At 41.6% G+C, this 26697-nt stretch overlaps 1 protein-coding gene and 2 pseudogenes across 1 annotated transcript in view; 1 reads left to right on the top strand and 2 right to left on the bottom strand.

The window, feature by feature from the left end:
* Positions 1 to 7210, top strand: part of LOC146455520 (uncharacterized) — a 28651-nt gene extending 21441 nt beyond the window's left edge. Inside the window, exons 7-10 of the mRNA XM_085094283.1 lie at positions 1383 to 1481; positions 1975 to 2073; positions 3634 to 3732; positions 4044 to 7210. Coding sequence (XP_084950409.1) covers positions 1383 to 1481; positions 1975 to 2073; positions 3634 to 3732; positions 4044 to 5804 — 2058 coding nt within the window. The 3' untranslated portion in view covers positions 5805 to 7210. The remainder of the gene's footprint in view (positions 1 to 1382; positions 1482 to 1974; positions 2074 to 3633; positions 3733 to 4043) is intronic.
* Positions 7211 to 17753: 10543 nt separating this feature from the next.
* Positions 17754 to 20300, bottom strand: LOC146455523 (uncharacterized; annotated as a pseudogene).
* A 2828-nt stretch (positions 20301 to 23128) lies between these two features.
* LOC146455524 (uncharacterized) lies at positions 23129 to 26573 on the bottom strand (annotated as a pseudogene).
* Between the last annotated feature and the right edge of the window lie 124 nt (positions 26574 to 26697).

The raw sequence follows: 26697 nt of genomic DNA on the forward strand, positions 1-26697 counted from the left end.
CGTTGTCTTAAAGGGGCAGTGTCACCTATTTTAGTATTTGTTTGAGTAGCCAAAAAATATATTTGAATCGTTCCGAAATAATGGTTCAGTATTGTGAACAGTATCCCTACTGCTCCATAGAAACTAGTGTTTATTATGTTTGGCCGCGGATGGCTAGGATGGAATTGGACTGCAACTTGAAAAGATTGTCCAACTTTTTCAAGTTTTTCTTGTGAGAGCACTCTCTAAGAACTGATAATAGTTCTTTCTTCCTTCGAGAAATCCGTTTTTTTTCTTCCCGGTGTTCTAAAGCAAATTTCATGTTATCAAAGAGGTTTTTTGTCAAATATTTTGATCAGTTTTGACCAATATACAGCAAAATCGCCGTGACAGTGCCGCTTTAAAGGGTTTTGTAAAATTCATTAATTATTCATCAAAGTTATGAGCAATCAATAGGTAGTATTTGGGTCACATGTACACCTCTGTAAACCCCAATACAGATCAACTGTCTGTGAGCACGGGGAGGCATGGAAAGGCTGGGGTTGATGAATTATTAAACAGTAGAATTAACTTTTGATATAAACTCCTGCTCAGCTAATTAGTATTCATTAACTTTTGAAACAGATCTCTACTGGTTTAAATGCAAACAAAAAAAATACACTTAAGAAAATGTCGTTTTACCTCTTATCACTTTTGTCCAGTATGTTGAAAGCCATCTTCCCCTGTGCATTTGCCAAATGGCGTTAAATGCCTCAAACAAGTAGGTATAGTGTCTTAGGAGGGTACCGTTCCCCAGTTTGCTTCGCCACTTCATAAATGAATTTGCACAGCCAGAAGTTTAAACTCTTTGCGGACCTGTTCTCGAGTGGAGCTGACAAGTCCTCGACATCAGTTCTGTCAAGTCCGTTCCCTCCAACTGTTTCCAACTGCGCTTTTTTGTTCATTCTTGTGTTCTGTCAGATAGTAAAAACGTTCACCGCCCATTTTGTATTGTATTTCGTATTTTTAGGTACTCTTTCAGACTGAGGTAATTTTTTCCGCTTCAGTTTTCGGAGAACGAAAACGACCTGTCGCCAAACTCACGGTTTAACAGTGACTGAAAATTATAAATTATAAACAGTTGTACTATTGTCCCGTGCTCTCTCTCCTGTGGGGCCTATGATACTTTGACATGCATGTCCAATGACTGAATCGCATAAAAATACTCTGCATACAATTTGTTGTTTCTTTTCACAACTACGATAGAATATTCGCGTTCGATCTGTATGGACTTTACAATGGCTCGCCTTCGGCTCGCCATTGTAAACGCCCATGTACATCCCCCGCTCATATTTTAGTAGTACTTATCATCACGTATTCCCTGAGTAATTGTTACTGGAAGGTCGACGGGTTTTTATCAACAGGCATCCAGAAGTGCTCTGCACAAAGCTTCGATCAGTGGACTTTCTGAGACTGTCAAAATGCTTCTTGATAGTGGTAAAGATGTGGACCAAAGAGACCAGGTTTGTTTGTGTTCCATTTGTGGAGATTAACGTTTACCCATTCGTATTAGTTGTGTTGTTTTGCATCGCGTTGTGTTGGGTTGAATTGTATCGTGTAGCATTGTATTGTATAGTGTACTTGCTGTTTTGTGTTTCAATATATTGTTTGTATGGCAAACCTGCCTTTTAATTTGTAATGGATAATTCTAATGACGCATACAACTTAAGAAAAACCAGTAGTATGCTTGTAGCGACTCTCGTAAGCTTGTAATTGTTTTTATTTTGTAGCAGCTGCTATTGTTCTTAGGATTGGAGAATTTTTTTTGTTTTTTGTTGTACTATTTTTTCGAAGAGTTACAAGCCACTCACGCCATGATACCATGGATTTAACCACTGTCTAGTTATACGACGTTTCGCAGTTTAATCTGTTTTAAATCTGCTTTTTGATTGCAATCTAATAAAGTCATTGTGAAACCCCATGTAATTTCCTCTGTGCTGTCTTTATTTTTGCCAGTTTTCTCTGACGCCTCTTCACCTTGCCTGTTGGTATGGACAGGAATCTGTTGTAAGACTTTTGTTGGAACAGGGGGCAAATGTCAATGCTCTAGACAGGGTGAGTTAGGTAAAAAAGTTAATTATTGGATAAGACATAAAGTTAATTAATGTCACCGGAGACTAGAAATAACAACTTAACACTGGGTTGCACTGCAACAACACTGAATACTTCAGTAAACACTTGAACAGCATCAACCCGCACGAGCAATTTAATATAGAAATGGAAAGGGATGTAGTCTTGGCTTTTCTTAAGTCCCTGCTGATCCATGTGGAAGATTACTTAAGCATCAAGACCACTGTCCACAGGACACCCAGTCACACCGACCAGTTGCAGTATCTTAACTTCCACTCCAATCATCACATACAACACAATGGGTCTGTTTTCCAAATTTAATTGAACAAAGCCGAAATCTTGGTCACTGAGAAACAAAACAGAGAACAGGATCGCGATTATTTTAGGTAGGCCCTTGGAGCCAATGGCTTGAGTGGTGGGCCTTTCAAACTCCATATAAGTAAAAGTGTTAAAGCAAGATATAATGTGCTATGTGAAAATATGCTTCACCGGCGAGGACTCGTTCCAAGTAAGATCCGGAGGGAGAAGATAAAAGACAGGGCAGGGGATAAAATTTCCCCTGTAGGCCTTTTCTATACCAGCAAATTGATAGAACACTTGTCTGCCGTCTTTAAGAAGTACGGGATTCTCAGCTACAGTGAAGAACAAACAAGACTACACCGGAGAGACATGCAAACCGTTTGGAATGAGGCTAAAAGAATACCTACGTACCCACTTGTGGGAACATCTGGACAATACAAAACTTGAAGTAGAATGGCAAAACACTTCATTGCTGTTGACTTATCCCTTGTGATACGAGCGAAAGCTTCAGAATGTGCTTAATTGTAATTTCTAGCCTCTTTAGAGGTGAATTGTTACAAACGCATAAAACTTAGTGTATGTTTTTTTCACCTACTGACCAATTTAGCTGTGTACGATTGTCACGGAAACGGCAATCAGGTTCCTATCCAGAATGAGATGTCCAGTGAAAGGAGACCATTAGTCACAACGTGTTCTGAACTTCGTTCTCTGTTTTGCTTTTTCATACCTTAACTCTAAAGGAAACCTCCACTGTCGAAATAAGTTAACGTTAAATTGTTGAAACTACAATCTTATTTTACATTTTGTTGGCAATAATATTTCTGCGTCGGACAAAACAGGATTTGATAATCGTTCATTTTCGCTTTTAAATTTTCCGGGCTTTGCATCTTGGATTTCATGACGTAACATGGTTGCTCAATTGTTTCACAGAAAAGAACTTCCGCTCACTGACAATAGCGGCAACCGTATGACGTCATAAACTCCAAAATGGCGGTGCGCGGGAAATTTAAAAGAGAAAATTGATGTAAATCATATCATATTTTTAGCACACTTGAATATTATTTCTACTTTTCAAACTGAAATTTAAAATTTAGACGTTTCCAACAATGTAACGTCAAAATTTGTTATCAGAGTGGAGGTTCTCTTTAAATTTCAAAGCGTTACATTTGTATAGGTAAATATTGTATTCATATTGCAATTATTTAAAATATGGTTATTGACCTTGCAATCTTTTTGTGTATTTAGTTTCAATGCACAGCTCTTCAGAAAGCTGAACGCCAAAATCACCGATCAATAGTGCAGTTACTTCTGGAGAATAACGCAACTACAAGTTTTCAGCGACCGGTAAGAGTCACTTTCTGTCGATTTTTCTGGAGCTACCTTGGGAAATGTAGACAGTAACCAGCTTATTCATTTGTAATTTATTTACTTATTTATTTAGGTGTTCATTTATGGACTTATGGCCTTAGTTATCCATGTTAATAAGATATGTAATTCAGTCTTTCTGACTGCAAAATATGGTTTTCGATTTAAACGATTAATCCATTTGTTTATTTTGGTGTGATAGCCGATAAGAAGATTAATAACAAAGGAGTATCCAATACATTAAATAACAAAATTCATCTTAAAACTTTTTTACATTTTTTAAATTGCAGCCCAGTCTGAAGATACTAGCGCGCAAGGCTATCCTTAACGTGGACAGACGGTCGGGTTTTAACCTGCTGCAGGCAGCTGTCTTAGAGTCGGACTATAGCTTCGTTTCCAAAGCAAGTGTCCTTCTCGATGACTTCGTGAAGGAGATGAATGTTGAAACAACAGGAAACGACGCTAACGCGTTTTCTGGAAAATCTGCCGCTGAAATTTTGTCAAGTCTGAAAAGGACACGTCCCGGTCATGGTGGTATTAACAAACTTTACCGAGGCATGGTCGAGAAAGTCAAAACGCTAAGTGAGCTACACTGGTGTGCAAACATCGATGATGCGGAAAAGGTCATAGAACTTGTGTTAAATAGCGGTATAGATATTAATATACCAGCCAAAAATTATTGTACGCCGCTGTTGTGGGCAAGTCCATCATCTTCAAGTGTTTTGATCAAGACCCTCATTGATCTCGGTGCGGACCTAAATGCTCAAAGAACCGGTGATAAAGCATCGCCTTTGTTGTTGGCGGCTTATTCTAACAACTACATGGCCACTCGCTTGCTTTTGGAGCATGGAGCTGATGCGATTATCGCAAACACTGACGGATGCACACCATTGCTGTTGTCAGTTCATCAAGGCCTCTTTCACATTATCCATTTGCTTATTGAGTCAGGATGCAACATCAACCTGAGGGACAAACATAGTAAAACCCCGCTTCATCTTACAGTCGAGAAAAATGATGAAACTCTCGTCAAGCTGTTGCTTAAAAACAGCGCGGATATGAACATTCAAGACAATGAGGGTGATACACCACTTCATGTATCTGCTCGTGGAGGATTTTTAAACATCTCTCAATTACTAATTGAGTCAAGATGTAGCATCAACTTAAGGAACAGAGATGACAAAACCCCAATTCATATTGCAGTTGAGAAAAATGATGAAACTCTCGTCAAGCGTTTGCTTGAAAACAATGCGAATGTGAACATTCAAGACAGGGAGGGAAACACTCCACTTTATATTGCAGTTAAGGGAAATGATAAAACTGTCGTTAAGCTGTTGCTGGAAAACAATGCAGACATGAACATTGAAGACAGGCATGGAGTTACACCACTTCATATTGCAGTTAAGGGAAATGATGAAACTCTCGTCAAGCTGTTGCTTGAAAACAATGCGGATATTAACATTCGAGACTGGGATGGAAATACACCACTTCATATTGCAGTTGACAGAAATGATGAAACTCTCGTCGAGCTGTTGCTTAAAAACGATGCGGATGTGAACATTCGAGGCCGTCGTGGAGATACACCACTTCATGTATGCGCCGGTAGAGAATCTAAGTTGCTGATTCAATCAGAATGCGACGTTAGCTTGCCGAACTTCACTGGCGAAACCCCACTCGATCTTGCTATCAGAAAACGTAATGGGACTCTCGTGAAGCTGTTGCTTGAAAGAAACGCGCAAGGCTCAATGTACCAGAAAGGATATGCACCAGCGGAACAATCTCTAGAAGATCCACTATTACACAAACCTTTTAAGCCTAGGCATCATGGCGAGGTAAAGAGAGCATTTACAGCCAAATTTACAAAAGGAGATCCATTATTACACAAATCTGCTGGGCCAGCGCGTCTTGGCGAAGTGGAGAAAGAAAAACTTGGAAAGGTTACCAAAGATCCACTATTACACAAACCTGCTGGGCAATCGCGTCTTGGCGAATTAGAGAAAGCGGAAGAAGAACGAATTACCAGTGATACAGACACACAGTGCTGGAAATTCTAGAAATACCAGAAGCACTGGGGAGAGACAAAGAGAGCATTAGCCGCCAAATTTACAAAAGTAGATCCACTATTGTACAAACCTGCTGGGCCATCGCGTCTTGGCGAATTAGAGCAAGCGGAAGAAGAACGAATTACCAGTGGTACAGACACACAGAGCTAAAAAAGCTAGAAATACCAGAAGCACTGGGGAGAGACAAGAAGCAGTAGAGAGCGCGGCAGTCGGTAGCAAGACTAATAAAATGCTTCTGACTTATTATTAGACTTCAACAACCAGGCCCCCTTTTCCTGGAAGGCCGATAACTGGTAGTGCACTAGTAAATCACCCTACGCTAGGGTTTAAATACCTTCTTCAATTACGTTCCTTTCGCGAAAACACGATTAGCGCTAACAAGGGATAAAGAGTTCAATGTTACCCACCTAGCAAGGTCAATTGATTCATTAATCGAGGCAGCATAAGTTTGCGTTATAAAGTCTGCAGAAAGCAATTTGTGTTAGTTATAGGGAAGTTTGTTTTGCCAAATGAAAAACTTCAAGGTAGAAAATAATTCTGGAAAACTCGTCCTTTGGCCCTTACCATTCTGGTTTGAGGCTGTCCGAGGTACATTTACAAAATTTACAAAGGAATTTTCATATGGAGGCTTCCCGCACCATTGGACAAGAACAACAGAGGAGATACATTGTAGTTCCACTGCACTGCGGTGGGTTTCATCCAGAAACGTACAGACTTTGCTGGAAAGTTTGTGGAAAAATATCGTAATCGTAAAGCAGTGTTTACACAACGGACCAATTTGTAAAATATTTTTATATATAAGAAAACAACTCTTTTATTGGTAGATTTTTTCACGCATGTCGTTTTTATCGCATTTCAATGGACTACATGTTTACTGGAAACTTTTCTAAGTGGATTTTCACTTTAAAGGTGTAAGCATTTCAAGTGTCTGTCTATTTTTTATATTGCATTCTAACATTAGAATACTCTTGATTGTCCATTACTAAGGGATGGAATGAACTTTATAGTTGAATAATGTTTTCTAGATCTAGATCTATTAGTTGTACAAAATATGTCACTCCACTTTCAAGAGGACTGTATATTACGTTCTTTAATACCCTTCAGGTTCGGTCAACAGTACAAAACACTCACAGTCACAGTCTCCTTCGGACTCTAACACTCGATCGCACAAATCCTTTTTTGCTTGCTACTTGATACTCGTCAAAGTCATTCGCATTATTCAAGCTACATGTCAATCAAGTTCACGGTGTATATTCTCTGCATTCCATTGTCGCTAAATATAGACAGACAGGTGAAGTGTGACCAGATCCTTGGCATTGCGTGACGCTAATATCCGGTTTCAGACATTAAGGTGGATTTCCACTGTCGCGTAAATTTTACGTGCGTACAGACGTGAATTTAGCTGGCTTTACGTACGTAAATAAGATAAGAAGCGATGTATTAGCCGCGTGCCTAAACGTAAAAAGTTGAATGCTGTTCAACTTTTTACGTTTACGCACGCGGCTCATACATCGCTTCTTATCTTATTTACGTACGTAAAGCCAGCTAAATTCACGTCTGTACGCACGTAAAATTTACGCGACAGTGGAAATCCACCTTTAGTCTCACTTCAATAAATCACTTTTTTCTCAGTTATTAGCGCTGTTTATATTTGATCGCAAGTGGTACCACATGATTGATTTTATTTTATTTTACTTTTTTATCAAACCGGCAAATGACCCACGGCGGCAACAAACGAGCTGTTTCAATGCCCTACGGTATAGGCAAAAAACAGTTGATTTCTTTGTTTCTGGGCAACCTATATCCCAGTGGAAGCTAATTCGACCCAAACTTAGTCACAGATAATCCTTATATCAACGTATTGCTCTAATGATCGTGCGTTTTCTGGGTCTGCCATGTCACTTAATTTTGTCCTTCTTTGACATAATAAAACACAGATCTATCGTCTTTGGCGATGAATTTATGCTTGAAAGGAAGTGTCGGTGCTGTGAGGCGAAAATCACAATGCAGTCAGTTGTTGGGAACACTAAAGCCTGGCCACCGGGACAGACATTTCTGGCCTTGCTAGAATTGACTTATGCATTTTCAGAATTTCAAAAGTTCAGAATTTTGCGGCACGGATCGTCACTGGCGCAAAGAAGTATGATCACATTACGCCGATGCTAAAGGAACTCCACTGGTTGCCGGTTGCTAAGCAACTGGAGGTTAGAGACACTTTAATGGCTTTTAATTGTATAAAGGGATTAGCTCCACCATCCTTGTGAAATAAGTTTACGACAAGAAGCCAGGTGCATACAAGAAATACTAGGAATAAAGATAAGCTTAATATACCATCTTTTAGATCAGGAACAGGTCGGCGATCTTTCTCATATAGGGCTGTTCAGCTCTGGAATGACCTTCCAGAAAGTTTAGCAAAAACAGAGTCATTTGATGTTTTTAAGAACGCGATTAAAGGACGTGCCCTTGACCAATTTTTAAGCCATTGACACTTAATAGAAGTGATTATGCGTATTTTAAGATTTTAAGTTTTTAGATAATATGGTAATGTTTTATCACCTATTAATGTTAAATTTTAGATTTCAATTGTTCATATTACATTTCATTGTAATTGGAATGTGAAAACCCATTTTGATTAGATGTACCAATAAAGATATTATTATTATTATTATTATTATTATTATTATTATTATTATTATTATTATTATTACTATTATTATTATTATTATCATTTTTCCTGTCATCCCCTGATGCTTTTTTCCTGTCATCCCCCATGATAGTTTGAACGACTAGTAGTGAGGGGGGGACCACGGTTTTCTCTTTTTCGCGGGGGAATCTCATTAATACGCGGGGGAATACATTAACGTAGGTCATCGCCTATTGTCTTGATCACTCATTATAGGATGACGTCATATTTAAGTTTAGTCTTACCAACAGGTTCTGAACTGGTTTGACAGGTTTATCAATGATGTCATGCTCTATTTTTAACTTATGGCAATCATGGGCGGTATCACCGGTTTGACAGGTTTTTAAAGTTATTTTTTGGATACATGACATCATATAGTACATACATACTTTATTGTATAGCTCCCCTTGGGAGGCTCTTCCGTCATACATGAAAATAAAAAATAATAATAATAATAATAATAATAATAATGAAAACTATTTACATTTGGATGATAATATAGAGAGAAAGAAAAAAATACGATAATAAAAAAAAACGATGAATTGAAAAGATTCTTAAAAACTCTCTTTTTTAAAAACGCTAAGTTTTCCTGTGTTTCTGATATGCTTCGATAAATGATTGTAGATTTTTTTTTTTGCTCCACCGAAGGTGAAAGCCCTTTGGCCTTTCGCAAGCCTACACTTGGGCAGTGTGAGGTCATTATTTTGCTTGGCGTTCCTTTAGTGAATTTTTGAAGGGTGTTGAAATCATTCTCGAAGATAACCGGGAGTTTGGTTGTTCATTCATTTGTATACAGTAGTCTATTTTCATTGTCCGTAAGCGTGTGAAAAAGTGATTACTGCCAAGCACATTATTCACGAATTGTGAGTTTCAGTAATAATGATACATTTTCAGTGATTCTATTTTGGATGAATTTGATCGAGTTTGTGATTTCGTTGGTTATAAAAGATGAAATCATACATCAGACATCGGACGCGTGTTTCGATTCACGCACCGTTACCTAAGCTATTATGTTAATTAAGTTGAGCTTTGTCGAGGATTAAACAGTAAAAACTGTCTTTTGTTCTCTTTGTTTATCAAATTGCTCCGAATAAGAATATTATTACGGTTGATCGATTCCTGGCTGCTTAAATTAATTTGCATGTTAAGTTTGGCGCGCACTGAAAGAATAAAACACGCTCAGAATTTACTGAAAATTCTTTATTTAAATCGTTCAACAATTCAAGTACAAAGCAAAGTTCTTATGACAGCGTTAATCATCTTTATCCCCTTCATCGCTAGGGGGATAGAATGTCATTTTTGATGTTTTTTCATCCATGTGTGTGATTGCACCACAATCATAACATCGACGGAGAGATTCCTTCGCGTGCTTTCGTTCAAGAGGAATCTTGTGATCACATATAGGGCAAACTTTACAGTTATCTTCCCAAAAGCACTTAGGACATTTCATGACTATGGTATCATATCCATGTGAACTGTTGCAGTGTCGGCACGGATCATGAACTTTTGCCTGAGCTCTCGTTGAATTTTCAACTGAGTCGCTACTATTCTCGGCCTCTTCTTCCCAATCACTTTCCAGGCCGCTGTTATGAGACTCTTCGGGTTGACTATTTTCAGAACTGGTTTCCTCCTCTTCACTGCTGTCCGACAAGTTTTCATCATTAGCCTCATTACCTGATTCTTCCTCTTTATCCTGGTATCCTCTTTCTTTTTCTAACAAATCTCTTAGAAGTTTTTTATTTTTGATCAGTCGCTTATTCACTCCGAGCTCTGCCAGCCCATCTAGGAAAGTATTGAGCGCACGGGGTTTGGCGACATCTTCGTTATGAGGGAGTAACACATACTCGACCAGCTCTGAGATGTTTGTTATGGTATTGCACGCTGGTTTCGGAGTACCAGTCCACTAGGTCTCCAAAACAAGATATTTCTAGAAGTAGCCATACTATGCAATAGTTTAGAAGCGTGCTTTCTGGAAACGGCGTTGGAAAGGTTGTTCAAGACATCTTTTATCCGGGGTTCTTCATCGTCACTTTCCTCATCAGAGGTTGAGTAATCCTCCATTTCACTTTCCTTCTCTTTATCCCAATCCATCTTTCTCTTCATATCGACCAGCACTCGTTAAAAGAGAGACACAAATGACCAAATTTCAGAATCCATGGTCTCTTTTATAACATAATATACCCCAAGCTACTAATTGCAGGGGTCAGTAATTCTTGTATAAACCCACTGCCCTGTTGCACAAGGATGCGTTTCTTTGTCTTGTAAGGTACATTTCGCTGAGCAAGACTTAGAAGAGCATCCTTATGCGAACGTAATATGGCCCTAACTTCTTCAGACACTGGTATGTTTTCTGTAAGTACATTATAAATAACTTGCAATAACGCATGCAGCTGTTGTGGAGTAGCTGTTCTCAAGAGAAACTGACGCTGCTTGGAAGGGCAATCTGAAAGGAGCTGAAGGAAACCTCGGTTGTTCTTTACAACGCGAGACATGATCATGGAATGAGTTTAAGAAAGTAAGTTCCCCTTTTATTGTGTAGGATGTGGGGGAAGCAATAGACTTGAGGAGAAGGGGGAGGTGGAGGAGGGAAAACAATAGAAATAAGGTGGTGGAGTTAAAACAATAGAAACGTGGTGGTGGAGGTGGGGGCGGTGGTGGTGGTGGAGGGAAAACAATAGAAATGTGGTGGTGGAGTTAAAACAATAGAAACGTGGTGCTGGGGGCGGTGGTGGTGGTGGAGGGAAAACAATAGAAATGTGGTGGTGGTGGTGGTGGTGGAGGAGTTAAAACAATAGAAACGTGGTGGTGGAGGTGGGGGCGGTTGCGGTGGTGGAGGGAAAACAATAGAAATGTGGTGGTGGTGGAGTTAAAACAATAGATACATGGTGGTGGAGGTGGGGGCGGTGGCGGTGGTGGAGGAAAACAATAGAAATGTGGTGGTGGAGGTGGGGGTGGTGGCGAAAACAATAGGGGTTAATTCTATATAAATGTGACACATTCGACGTTATTTTCAATTTACGTTAAGTCTTCGCCGAAATGACATGAGTTGGTTCTGTTCCTTCTGCGAAAAATCCTTTAGTAGAAAAGATAGTATGCAAAGACACGTGATGTCTAAACACCGCAATGCTGGTTTCACTCCCTTCATAGCTATGCCGTTTTTTGTAGAAAAGTGTCAGCGGTTTCAATTCGTACATCCATTTACTTGTATGGTTGCTGGCATGACCGGATCAGGAAAGACCGTCTGGGTAAAATCTTTGTTGCAACAGGCTCAAAGAGCAATCAATCTACCACCACAGAGGATTGTTTGGTGTTATTCCCAGTGGCAGCCCGCTTATCTTGAATTGATGGCAACAATACAAAACAGAGTTTGTCAGAGGTATTCCTTCCAATCTAGAGCATGACTCATATTTTGACATCCGCCAACGCAACTTAATGGTGATCGATGATCAGATGGCTGATGCCGGTGAAGACAAGCGAATCGTCAACCTGTTTTCAAGAGGATCCCATCATCGCAACCTAAGCATAATTTACATCGTGCAGAACTTATTTCATCAAGGAAAAGGCAGTCGAAGTATCAGCTTAAACAGTCACTACTTAGTCCTTTTCAAGAACCCCCGCCGGGATAAACTTCAAGTTCTGACCCTGGCTAAGCAAATGTATCCCAGGCACACCGATTTCTTTATTAATCACTATGAGCAGGCCGTACAGAGGCACTTTGGTTATCTCCTAGTTGATCTTAAAACCACCACTCAAGACAACTGTAGATTGCGAACGAACGTTCTACCTGGCGAAGAACGATTTGATAACGTAGCGGTACCGGATAATATCTCGCAGGAACTACTACAGTACCTCAAACAACAGAACGTAATGACTCCCCCAGTAGTTCCAGTAATGAAGAAATTACAAGATTCAATGGATGGTCTTCTCTCACGATCAGACCTTGGAGATGACAAAAGAGCAAAGCATTACATGCAGCTGCAAAACAAGTATTTGACGTTTAAACAACAGTTGAATTCCAGACTCAAAGAATCAAATCCAACCCACTCTGAAGAACAGAGAAAAATTTCTAGCAATCTTATGCCAGATCAAGAACCAGTGACTGTACAGGTAGCCACTGTCCAAACGCCCACGGTTATACAGGCGACGCCCGCGGAAGCGTCACTTTCCTCGTCCATCTTAACACCCCCTCCCACAGTACCCTCACCTACACAAAAAAGAAAAAAACTACCTCGAATTCGGTTTAAAAACTACCTGGATGACGATGATCGTCCCTCAAGAAGATCCCGGCGAACTAACAGAAATCATCCATATAAGGCTTCTCAAGAGGAGGAATTTTAATTAAATTGTGGCGCAATCACACACATGGATGAAAGAACATCAAAAATGACATTCTATCCCCCTAGCGATGAAGGGGATAAAGAAGATTAATGCTGTCATAAGAACTTTGCTTTGTACTTGAATTGTTGAACGATTTAAATAAAGAATTTTCAGTAAATTCTGAGCGTGTTTTATTCTTTCAGTGCGCGCCAAACTTAACATGCAAATTAATTTAAGCAGCCAGGAATCGATCAACCGTAATAATATTCTTATTCGGAGCAATTTGATAAACAAAGAGAACAAAAGACTGTTTTTACTGTTTAATCCTCGACAAAGCTCAACTTAATTAACATAATAGCTTAGGTAACGGTGCGTGAATCGAAACACGCGTCCGATGTCTGATGTATGATTTCATCTTTTATAACCAACGAAATCACAAACTCGATCAAATTCATCCAAAATAGAATCACTGAAAATGTATCATTATTACTGAAACTCACAATTCGTGAATAATGTGCTTGGCAGTAATCGCTTTTTCATACGCTTACGGACAATGAAAATAGACTACTGTATACAAATGAATGAACAACCAAACTCCCGGTTATCTTCGAGAATGATTTCAACACCCTTCAAAAATTCACTAAAGGAACGCCAAGCAAAATAATGACCTCACACTGCCCAAGTGTAGGCTTGCGAAAGGCCAAAGGGCTTTCACCTTCGGTGGAGCAAAAAAATCTACAATCATTTATCGAAGCATATCAGAAACACAGGAAAACTTAGCGTTTTTAAAAAAGAGAGTTTTTAAGAATCTTTTCAATTCATCGTTTTTTTTATTATCGTATTTTTTTCTTTCTCTCTATATTATCATTCAAATGTAAATAGTTTTCATTATTATTATTATTATTATTATTATTATTATTATTATTATTATTTTTTATTTTCATGTATGACGGAAGAGCCTCCCAAGGGGAGCTATACAATAAAGTATGTATGTACTATATGATGTCATGTATCCAAAAAATAACTTTAAAAACCTGTCAAACCGGTGATACCGCCCATGATTGCCATAAGTTAAAAATAGAGCATGACATCATTGATAAACCTGTCAAACCAGTTCAGAACCTGTTGGTAAGACTAAACTTAAATATGACGTCATCCTATAATGAGTGATCAAGACAATAGGCGATGACGTCATCGGCGTTAATGTATTCCCCCGCGTATTAATGAGATTCCCCCGCGAAAAAGAGGAAACCGTGGTCCCCCCCTCACTACTACGACTTTCATCCATAAACGATTGCGCGATCATCTCGGGAAATCAGTGTTTTTGTAATCATGCGATCGAAAGACATACCATAATATTTCATATTCGGCCAGTTCCGATGCCCAAAGGCCGGTTTACACGCTACGATTTGTCGGTCCGATAGTGTCGCAGCGCATATCGTACCTGTATTTTGACACCCGATTGACTGATCAGTATGACATGAAAAACGGTGCGATTTAGAAAATCAACAGGCCTTTTTTTTGTTCTTTTCTGGTCGGGTGGACACTCTCAAAGAAAACGCCATGTCAATCAAAACTAGGGCCAGATTCGCGAAGCGCTTCTAAGTTAAGTATGTTTCTGAACAATAGTCTGTTGTTATATTCCAACAATAAGGGTTTGTCAAGAAAACAATACTAAGGATACATCAGGATTTCGTGAATCTGACCCCAGGTGTCTAAATATACTGTACGCACTGAGAACAGCCTTTGTGGTCATACGGAAACTCAGCTCTTTGTGATCGTTTGATAACGAGACAGTAAACAATTCCTGAGATCTGAAGATCAATTTCGATGTTATGTAACGCAGGCTTTCGAGGCAAAAAACGCTTAGCCTGCCGCTGTTCGTTTTAACCCTTAAATTCCTAAGAGTGCCAATTGACACATAATGCCATAATTCTGTCGATATTTGACGGTTTCCATGACTTTTTGGCAGCAAGATGGTCTTGTAAAGATCTACTCATTAAAAGGATGAAAACTTAAACCCCTCCCATATGTAATATGGCCCGGTTGACCATTCCATAACTTTTCAACTTTCCCCCCTCCCCCCTCAGCAGTTGCAGGTCTTTTAAAGACATCTCTCACATTAATGAACATGTTGAGAATTGCAAAATAAGCTATAGTTTAGCGGTATACCTAATATACACAGAGATAATGGGACGTTTTAAGCCCATTTATCTCAAAGCCATAACTATTCTCATAATTTTATGATTATATCATGCAGTTATGAAATACACTCATGAGTAGCTTGAAAACGGTACATCATTCATGGATATCTAGTTTGTAACCCAGGATCTGGACAAAATGTCGTTTTGCTTCAGGGGTAAAGGGTTTATCGGGTTCTACAGGACACGCCGTCGAGTTATCAACAGAAAAAAAAGAGAGATCGAGCTGAGAAGTGGATTCGGATCCTATTTAAACCTGAGGGTTACTGTGATTGTGTGGTTAGAGTTGCAACACACCCTTCGTGGCTATCCAATCAAGTAATATTACTGGATACAGTTTTAAGAGCAGCAAATTACTACAGCGGGGTGAAAGGGAGAAAGTTCTATTTATAAGCAAAATAACTTCTTGAAAATTTGGGAGTGATTTGAATGTCGTTTATTGTTTGAATTCGTAAGATACGCCTAGAGTTAATAAGACGGAAGTGAAATTCACGGATTTGAACTAAAGGTGAAAGAATAGATAAATGAGGGACCATCACAGTTACACAAACAACTTAAAAAAAAAATAATAATTCAGGCTTGAACGGGATTTGAATCCGAGAACTCCGCGTCTGTACAGCGCTCTACCAACTGCATGAGCTATCAAGCCAACTGGGAGATAGTCATTTTGTAAATACGTATTGCATTGTATTCATTCTATATAAAAATATAAAATACATATATTTGAACGGAGGGTGAGAGAATCGATAAATGAGAGAAAATCTCAGTTATGTACGCAACTTAAGTAACTACGAAAAGAACGTCAAAAGCTGATTTAGATATGATTCTGATGGCACGTTTCTGTAAAGTAAGAAGTCGGCAAAGAAAGAGAGAAAATAGAAAGGAAGTCGAAAGGAAGAAAAGACAACCCAGACTGATAATGGTGTAAAGCGTTCATGGAAAAGAATTTTGACCTGTTGGACAAAGTTTAAGTACCAATGTTGTGTATCTCTTTTGTCTAAATATCTGTTTGATTGCACGGCCTCTCATGCCAAGTTGCTAGCTTTAAATCTAACCGTGCGCAAAATAAATGTACTTTACTTTTACCTTATTGAACAGCTGAGTAACTACTCCCGGACGAAGATCTGGATCGTAAAGAAATTGTCTTAGGGCTCAGTCATTAAATTGAACCTAAAATAAATCAGGATCCGCTTTTGTCGCGGACTAGGGATCGCTTTACTTCCAGTTTAGTTCCTTAACGAAATCAGACAGGTTTTGAAAAGATCATGATAACAAAAAAACCCTAGCTCTGCTGTAGTGGATTAGAGAGATTACATGAAAGCTATGTTTGTCTTTATGTTGTGAAACCTGGGATTTCTTCCAACACGATTATCAGTACTGTGTAGATCCTAAGTCACACCCGATGTAGAGCTTGGTCACAGTAAAATATTTCTCCAGGAGCCCATTATGATTTCTCATATTCTCTATTCCCTTGTTCATGATTAGCCTGTGTACAGCCGCCCCCTCCATTCATGAAAAATCTCCCCGATTTTTCCTTAGGGGAGGGGCCGGCTGTACACAGGCTAGTTCATGATCTGTCACGGTTCTGGCTCACAAGTTTTTTAAGCACAAAAAACCTGTCTCATTTATTACAAACAGAAGTGTCTAAATAAGTCTACGGTCCTTATAATCCTATTCATCGACTGGCTAAATTTTTACCCCTTATTTTGAAATAATGATATCACGATTACTGTGAATAATTTCATTCCTGCTTTCGGCTATCACTTTAAATCACCCGGCACTTAAGCGTAAATCAGGTACCAACTTAAGCAAAAAATTCTGTAAATAATTCAACATTTGGTTTCAGTGTAACTTCAACATTATTGCGCTGAGGCTTCACTCAATCCAACAATATCCTCATACGTCACTAGCTGTGCGCGCAGCCGCTTGCTCTCCTTTCGAGATTCTGAGACTCCGACGATTTTAAGCAGAGTACGTTGTGTTCAAAACTATTTCCGGAAAGTATTTTCTATTGAACTCCCTAGCTATAAAGAATTCGACAAGCAGTAACTGAAAATGTCCAACCTTACGCAGTCTTGATGAAAGACCAATAATTATTTTTCTTTTAACTGACTTGACCCATTAATTGCTTTAATGATTTTTCGTGTAACTATGGACAAATGTCTACTCTGTCTCTGCTCTGTTCCCTCAATACTGGATACAGGCCTGTATAAGTGCTTATGTGGCACAGGCCTGATAATTGCTAATGTGTGTCAGTGGCCTCACTGGGCAGTAAATTATTTAGATAAATTAAATTAATGATCAATAGCAAATGAAAATATGTAACAAAGCTAAAGTATATACGGGAGGAAACTAACAGACGCAGAAATAATACTACCCTAATCCTATCGTGATCCTTAACTTTCAACCTCCTCGTTGAACGTCATCGAAAACGTCATTAACGGTGTACACTGATATTTTTAAGGAATCTTTATTTATACACGGTAAAAATTCATCAGGTCTAACAAAGTACAGAAGTATAAAATGTTAATATCTAAGTCTAAACTACATCATATAAATAGAATGCTAATTACAATGTTAAAATTTACTTATCCTAATAAAAACCTGTTTTCCATGAATGCTGTACCTTATTTTTTCCTGTAGTGTTTGTTTAAAAGTGTTTTGAAATTACTCAGAGATTCTGCTTGCCTTAAGTTTTGAGAAAGACTATTCCATAGGACAGCACCACTGTAGTTAAAACTATTTCGAAGGTAGTTTGTGCGTGGGAGTGGAATGGTGAAGCGAACTCCTCGATTGACTATCAGACACTCTGGACCTAGCGAAGTCGACGCTCCTCTCTGCGAACTGGAATTTGTCAGGGTTGAGCACTATCCCTGCATGGCCAACGCGGGTAAGGAAGTCGATGGTCCTCCACCAGTGTTGTCTGTGTCAAAAAGGACTGTGTCATCTACGCATCGTTCTTTGCGCTCGAACTCCGCGAGGACAGCATCGAAACGGCAATTGTAGCCGTCCTCCGAGGACAGGAAGCCTTGAGGTGCCTGTGTGTAGCGCCAGCGGCCTGATGGTGTGATGAAGGTGGTCAGGTGGCAGTCAGAAACGCGCAGAGGAACGCTGTGATAGCCGTTCCAGGCATCTGTCATGGTCTTCCAAGTGTCCTTGGGGATACGACGGTCGAGGTGGAAGGGCAACTCCATGGCAAAAGTCTCACGTTGACAGAATTTGTTCAGTGGCGAGATGTCTACAGTGCGGCGTGGTGAGCCGTCGTGGTTACGTGTGATGACCATCCTATGACACCACATAACGGGTTCGCCGTAAGGCACACGCTCGATGATGCCAAGAGCTTCGTCGCGCAGGAGGTCATCGTACACCCGTTGCTGCCAGTGGAGGGGTATATTGGCCGGTGTGTGGCAGGCCTTAGGTGTGGCTGCGGGGTCAACATGGATCGTTATGGGTGGGCCCTCCATACATGGTAGCGCTCGATGAGGGCAAGTGTTGAAAGTGGATGAGGCATATCTGTCAAGAAGCCAGGCTTTCATTTTTGCATTGTTCTCTGGTGTACAGGGGAACGGCAGCTCGGAGGGACGTGGCGGTGTTGCTCCACGCTGTGGACACGAGCACGTAGTGTTGCACGCAATGGGGGGTTCCGGGCAGCCGTCATTGAGGGCTCTCATAGCGTAGATGTCTGGTGAGACGCTAGGAACATGTGGCTATTTGTCAGAGGTATCACTTACAGAACGGGTACTAGTGGAGTTGTCAAGGGATGGGAAGGTACGCGGCAGTAGACGAAGGTTTAGTAGTAAGTCGTAAGACAGGTACATGTCCTTGACAGAGCTGCTCACATAGACCATCGAGTGGCATGCTGTAATGTCCCCGCTGCTGGACTGTGTAGCGAGTTTTGCGAAGAACGCTCCCTCTATCGAGATGGGTGAGCGGTTAGCTGCTGATAGGCTGAGGCTGATGGGGTGTAGTTGGTCACGAGAGAAACCGCAGGCCATGAAGTCGGATAACGACCACAAGTCTGATTGGGCGCCAGTGTCCGCTATGGCAGATACCTCAGCGTGGCTGTCTGAGGGGGGGTTGGAGATGCCACTGTCGGTCCTGCCTGGTCGGGAGAGGGATATGGTGATCGGAAGACTAGGATGATCTCTCAAGCGAGCCCTTTTCCACTCCCCCTTGGAGAAGATATGGTGATCTAATCGCGCTGCGAATGGTGTGGTGACGGTGGCGTGAGTGGTCGCCTTCCGGGTGTGACGATGTCGTTGGGAGGCTCAAGGGGGTCCTACACTCTTGGTTTGGAATGCTGCTATCTGTGAAATTGGCTCCGTTTCTGTGGCATGGACCCCTGGGGCCTGGGGCGAACGCTGTAGAGGTTGACGCTGGTGACGTTTTTTACGGCAATTGGCCCTGTAGTATTCGATGCACATTTGGTGGGGTTTCTCGTTCCAACCACGGACTCCTTCTGTGAAGATCTTAAAGGTGATGCGACAGCCGGGGCATGTTGCTTCCTTCGCCCGATCCGCCTGAGAAGGAGGGGTGGCGTGGTTCGGTGGCGATGTCTTTTGCTTCACGAAGGAGGAGACAGCTGAGAGCGAAGGGGAGGGGAGGGCATTGCATGCCATCTCTTTAGTTCTACCAAGGCGATGACCTCGTTTACAGGTTTCTTTAGTATGCCCGCGATGCCCAGCACTTCCCTCCTGATGTCAGAGTCGTAAAGGCCATTCAGGATGACGTCACGGATGACGTGGTCGGTGTAGTCGACTGAAGCGCCGCACGTGCATGAAGTAGTGTAGGAACAAGTTTCCACCTTCCCCGCACTTTAGCTGTAAAGGTACGAAAGGGCTCATCACGTTCTTGCCGCAACTGGAGAAGCTCTGTACGTAGCATGCAAGTGGCGACTGGGATTATCGCTAAAGAGCGCATGACGGCCAGCAGCTCAGTCAGGTTCTAAGAAGCTGCATTTGGATTGGCTTTAAGAAGGTTGTCCCCAAGTTCAGGTCCTGCACACTGGAAGAGCTGGGAGGGCGCCGAGGCATCGTTGATGCCTGAGCCCGATTTGAAAACCTCCCAGCGTCTCGTGAAGACATTCCACTCTTCTATCGTGACTCCGATGTTTACTTTCGACCGCTCTAGTTTCGGGCCGCTGGTTGTTGTGGGTGCTGGAGGTGCTGTGGGCGCCGGGACGCGGTGTGCCAGGTCGTGATTTGTGATGAGGGCAATTGCCAAGGCCTCAGAGACATCCTCTGTTGCGAATGTGCAGTCGGGCACGGATCATTCAACGACTACCATGATGACGCAATTATCTATTTCATGAAGCGAACTCCTCGATTGACTTGGTTTAATTACAACGATGAAACAGATCTACAGGATAAATCACAATATACATACACTAAGTAATGCAAACTATAAAGCTAAACGAAACACAATATAATAGACTTACGATAATAAGTTCGATTCGCAAGATATTTGATCACGTAAACGAGTTCGAGTGTCCGAAACAATATGGCTGACTAGCACAGGTCAGCGGTCCTAACGAGTCCTTAGTATGTGGCCAGCGGCAGTCCCTTCAAATGGCTAGTTTTATTTCAGAACAGGAGCTACCTGTGTGACATATAATGGGGGATAAATATGGTTAAATTAAGCATTCCGTGTATATGCCGATTAAGGGCATCTTGTTACTTGAAGCGAAAGCGCTCATGGGTTAATTCGACTCTGTTTATTTCATAAGTCACGCAATAAAATGTCACGCTTTTTTTGTTTACGTGACGTTAGGTTTGACTATGTTGCGCGAAAAACACACGGGAAACATGCTGAAAACAAAAAACAAATTGAAAACAATGAAAACTTTACCAAAGTGTGGACACCGTTGATTTATACCCGAATGTTTTTATTATCTATACACTGTAAAAGGAGTCACAGTGCAAGTCTTGCTAAAATATGAAACCTAGGGGAACATTTTTCTTGTTTGAACCACTAAGTATTAACGCCTTAGTTTTCGCCTTCGTGCAAAAGTCACTGCGGTCTCATTCCTGACTGTTCTCTTGACTCCTCACTTCTGACATGCGCATCCTTGGCAAAGAGAATGCAGTTTGTCGATGTATGGCTTTTGCCATCGAATTGTTACAACTGATAGGTCCTTGCCAAATTAAGAAAGTACAAATTTCCTAATGGTAAATGAAAAATGGGGGTGGGGCGGGGGTATAAGCGCGTACTCATTTTCCCAAACAGCGGCTGGTAATTGAGCCGTCCCCGTATGTCGGTTCATCATCCACCAGTGCTTTCTTCGAGGCAAGGTGTAAGAAGAAACCTGCTGCTAAGGTTCCTAGCCACTTCAGCACACATCGAGCATTGATCATGAACTGGATCATTTGTCACAGCAACGCATTGTAATAAATCAAATAATGGTTTGTTTAACGATGTAGTCACTCAAGTTGTAGATCGCGACGTTTCGACTGCTTACTGCTAGTCTTCATCAGGCAATGAAGTCGACTGATGACGCTTCAGCATTTATGTCATGAAGGTCTGATCCTGCAAGTGTTGCATACAGGGTCTGCTTTAATTCCGGTTTGCTGTCAAATAGGACTTTTGAACTAGGACCGAGTCCTTCATGACGCACTTGATTTAAGTATCCATACCACCTTGTCTGTTGCTCTCTTACTGACTATGCTGACCACCGGTAACAGCATGTTTTCCGCATATTCTACAGAAGCTCTGTCAAAGGGCTTCTCGTCTCGTGCTCTAGGGAGTGCTGGTGTCGGCCACGTGACAACCGCTTCCATCAGGTCTAGCTGTCATATGACGTCATCATATCACGTTGCGGACCCCAGAGGAGACATGCTTGAACGTACGATCTCTCCTCGGAGTCTCATTGCCATGCCTTTTATACTTGTGAAGTTATGAAGGGGGATTCCCTCCCCCTCTCCGTCTCCAGAAGACAAAAAAGGAAAAACAAGATGCCTATACTGGCATTTACGCGAGATGCATTTATTCCCACTGAAAGCTTTGCAGATTTATAAAACTATCCTTGCTAATGGAATAGTTTGAGTCACGACGATCGCGTTACGTTGTTTCCCTTGTGTTACGCGACTCAGACTTTCACCGGAAATTTCTGAAATTCCATTACGATAACGTAAGCTTCTCAATGATCTCTTTTCAGTCTCGCATCGTGGTCTAAGACTGTCAAACAAAGCACGATTCCTTCGCCAGGAACTCACCAATTTCCACCGTTTTAAATGTCGAGTGCTTCTTAGAAGTTATTCTTTCGATTCACCGCTTCAAATTAGTGAAATTTCCGTTTGAAAACGGCACACTTGAGTCCACAACATGTTAACAATATGGCGCCAAATTTAATCCGGTTTTGATAAATAAATCAAATGATGCTTTGACATCACACAAGTAGAGGTGAGTGGGTCCTCTCCCTCGCAATATAATCGACAAAAAAGGATTTTGATTGGCCTGCTTTTGTTGAAGACAATCAGAACAATACATCCCGAGTAGGAGAGGGGAGAGTTTAATGAATAAATTAATGTACGGATTGTGGCTACAAAGAAGGAAAAAAAAAAAAAAAGAAAGAAATCGACCCGTTTTTAGACACGGTATGCCCCTCAGGGCATCCTGCGTGAAAAAACAGGTCTAGATTGGGTTTGGGCTATGCTGACGTGCGAAGGAATAAACCACGTTTTCTGAATCGACCACTTTGGTTTTCGCGGACAACCAAAACTGATAACTCTTCAGGTCTCTTTAGGACGTCGACCCTCGCGTCACCTTGGTTGATATAGCGCCGGTATGTGGGCCTTCCATGACGATATAAAGGTGTTTGCCTTTGCTTGCTTCACAGTCAATGCAAATTCTTCTTTAAGTTCGTGTAGCACATCAACCAGGGTCTGGAAGGGGGGGTCCTGATCCCGCATTCCCGCTCCTTTTTCACGAGAATCCCGAATCCCGCACTTTTTTCACCGCTTTCCCGAATCCGGTTTTTTCTTTCCCAAAAAATGCATTAAAAAATTTTCCGCAAAAACTAATAAAGTTAAGATCGGTTGTAGATTGGTCCTTTCGATTGATATTTTGAAATTAGGCCTGTTTTAAGGTTGCTGTAAAAAATAAATAGCTTTTGTACCTCAATATGACGAAAGAGCACGATGTGACAGCATGATGGGTCTTCCTGTACGCGTGCGCACTGTCCTTGATAGGAAGTTTACAGGAGGAGCCTCGACCGCCTCTTCTTCGTGGGTGCCACTGTCTTCATCGTTGCTGGAGTCTGAATCATACTCTGACAGCTGGTCACCGATATCATTAGCTAAACTGGGTTCGTCGGTGACTCGGTCGCCGACAGGTAGCTCTTTCCTATACATGTTTAGAGGAAGAGTTTGCTTTGTGTTGTTCTGACGAACCGAAAGCTGTCTGACGGCTTTGCCATGCTCGCTGGCCCACTGGCGCATGGAATTCTGGTCCTGCTTAGACATCGCATGCACGGGAAGACGCTTTATCTTTGGGATATCCCCTAAGAGTACCTTTGTCTGGGGAACCGGATAGTACGAGTTAGCATGGGTGAAATAGTAGACCGACCACTTTGTTGCTCGTTTCAGAGACTCTTTCATGCTGTTGCCAAAGTCCCTGGCATATTCTAGCAGAGTACAAGTCGGGTGCTTGAAGTGGCTGACAGCGTGCACATTTTCAACCTGAATTGTGAAGCACACCTCTGGCTTAATAGACAATCCTGGACTCAATATGTCAATGTTCCTATCTAGCCTCTCTAGGCCCTTCTCCAACAGACTGAGGGATACAGCTGTCTTCGCAGAAACGGTTCCCTGTGGACCATTGGTTGTGCTTGTTATGCAGTTACGTGATTTCACGTTTTCAATGGTTCCATTGCAGTAAGAGGAAACTGCCTTGACCATCTCATGTGCTTCCTTAAGTGTACAATCCTCGTGTTGTTGGTTCTTGTGATGCACCGAGAATGCACGGTACAACTTTCCGAGGTTCTCTTAGAACTCAACAGTTCCTTCGAGATTTGTTACTAGCTTTATCGTACCAATTTGGCCGTCGGTTACGAATATACTAGCTCCCTCGGTGCAAACGCCCATTGGTTGGCCAAATGCGGAATGACATCCAGAGCCATTTTTGTTGCTCTCCTCCCCGGTCCCAGCGATAACTTTCACTGCACCCCCACTTTGTAGTATCTTAAGCTGCCTGCTGTCTTGGTCTGTGAAGGCTATGGTTCCATCTTGGAGTGCAGAGATGGAGTGTATGCGCACGATGGGAGGGGGATCATTCTGAAGAACAACAACTCTCTCCAAGTTTTTCTGTGCCATACTGAACTGCCAAAAACCTTTGGTGTCTGCAAGGAAGAGATAATTTTGACTCCCAAGGCACATGCTTTGAACGCGCTTGCATTGTTCAGGATACGGAAGCAATAGTTTTACCGATCCGCACAAGACATGCCCATTTGAAGAAACCGTGATAGTGTACACCTCACTCGTCGTATCAGAGGCACAGGCCATGATACCTTCAGTAAGATTACAGATACTGGATGGCTTCATATCTGTTTCCAATTTTAGCAGCTGACCGTCCGGTTGCAGTGCCTGGCGTTCAATTTGTAGGTGTTGTGTTAGTCTCTCCTTGAGCACTTTCACTGTTCCTTGACAGGAGAGATTTCGCTTCGTTAATTCATTAACTAATGATGCACGATCCCGCAGTCGAGCAGGTCGAAGGACAATCTTATCCTCTAAATCTACAGCAAGCAGTCCTATATCTCGCTGGCACAAAATCGCTGCTCCCACTTCCTTCAGATAGCACACACTCCGAACGTCCGGTAATCCTGACTTAACGACCTCCAAACGAACAGGATTGTGAAGGTCAGCTTCCACAAGACGCGAGGTTTGCTTCAAAGGATTCACGTCAATAAACAGGAGCTTTCCTTGCTTTCCAAAGGTTATAGCCACAAGGATGTGGGTACATACCGAGTTTGTTGGTTTCTGAAAACCGATACTTTTCAGGGACCATCTGGTGAACTACAAAGTCTACTTCCCGTAATGTGTCTATGACGCTTTCATTAGAGAGCCGTAAAATTGGGTTGACTGCCATTCGGTCCTTGTTTTGAACATCCTCTGCTCGCAATAGTCGCCGCAGTGGTTTTCGGACGTCAGGGTTGTTGTCATCTTTAAGGGTCTGAATAACTGCCAGGCAACTTCGCGCTTCCTTAAGCACAATGAACCAATTGCAGAAGCTGCATTTTAGGCTTTTTCCTGCATGGACACCATCAGGGAGGAAAACCAAATATTGCAAGGCTGGGTCGATGAGCTGATTCTCTTGCAGTCTGGCAATCAAGTCCATTGCTTTTTTATTACCTTCCTCACAGTCTGTAGTAAGTATCAAGACTATACAACGGATACATTGTTCTCCGGCGTCAAGACATCGCTTGCAAACCCTGAGGCTTGGTATGTGACTGGGCTGATTTTGCTCAGCACACAGTGGGCATGGTTTACCGCCGTCTAAACACGCATTACATGATCTCACACAAGCGTCAACCGCGCAGGGCGGTACTGTATTGTCGTCCGAACGAACTTTCTCAAGACAGGCTTTACAAATTTGAAGGGTTTTGGTTTGTTCGATAAAAAAGTCTTTCATTTCTTCTCCTGTTTTCCCCGATTTCGTAAAGTAGCTTGTTGCAATGGGCATACTCAAACCATTACAAAGGGAAGTAACAAAAGAAACATTTGCTTCAGTCAGGATGTTTGTCTTCAAAAACTCCGGAGTTGGATTTGGGTTGTCTTTAACAAATTTTAGATCAACATCTTGGTTCAGTCCAACATTTTTTTTGACTCGATCATCAAATTGAATTCCCGGCTTAAGAGCTGTGCCATCATTTTCCAGGGCTACACCTATTACCTTTACAGCATCTGTTTCAAGAATGGGCTGAACGTTTGACGTTTCGTCTGTCGCAAGTGTCATAAAAGCAAGTTGTAAATCTTTAAGAACACCGCTTTTGGTTGTGTAGCCTCCTCTCAGTTTATCGCGTGTTCGTTTTGAAGGGCCCCCGAGATTAAATGTTGCATCCTCAGCATTCTTTTCTCCTCCTCTACCTTGCCCATGATACATGGGGCCTCTTAGGAAGTTCACAGTGCTCCCTCCTCTTAAATATTCGATTGTGTTGAAAAATTCAATCACTTCTGGATCATATTCGTGATCATACCTAATAAGGACTTCAACCGTGTAATTTAGGTATTTGTACATAATTTTGTCGTAAGGTATTATTCCTGTTTGAATTAGTTTATCTAGTTGGATACACACATCATCGGCCGCTGCTAATGAGAGAGGGAAAATTTTCCAGTCACTGTCCTCAGGTTCACTGATCTCATCATCCGTACTTTCTTCTATCACTAACTCTAGGTCATGCTCATGATCTTGCTCATCGTTCAGTATCGAATCTAATGAATCATCCTCATCATCTAAGCAAGCGAATGCATCCTCTGTGTCGCTTTTTGGGCTGAAATCGTCCCCTTCCGTCTGTTCCGTGCTCAGTATCATGAAGCCATCATCTTTGACGCTGTTATACAAAAACATACTTTAATCTGTTTAATATAATTATAACATTTGCTCAGCTCCTTCTCTGTTTTTGATATGGTACTCCTAAGCTTTGCCAAACAAAACGAACATGTTTTATAACATAGCGTGCGTGCATCCTAAT

This window comes from Pavona decussata, unplaced genomic scaffold (assembly GCF_977016875.1).
Source record: "Pavona decussata unplaced genomic scaffold, jaPavDecu1.1 SCAFFOLD_273, whole genome shotgun sequence".
Lineage (NCBI taxonomy): Eukaryota > Metazoa > Cnidaria > Anthozoa > Scleractinia > Agariciidae > Pavona > Pavona decussata.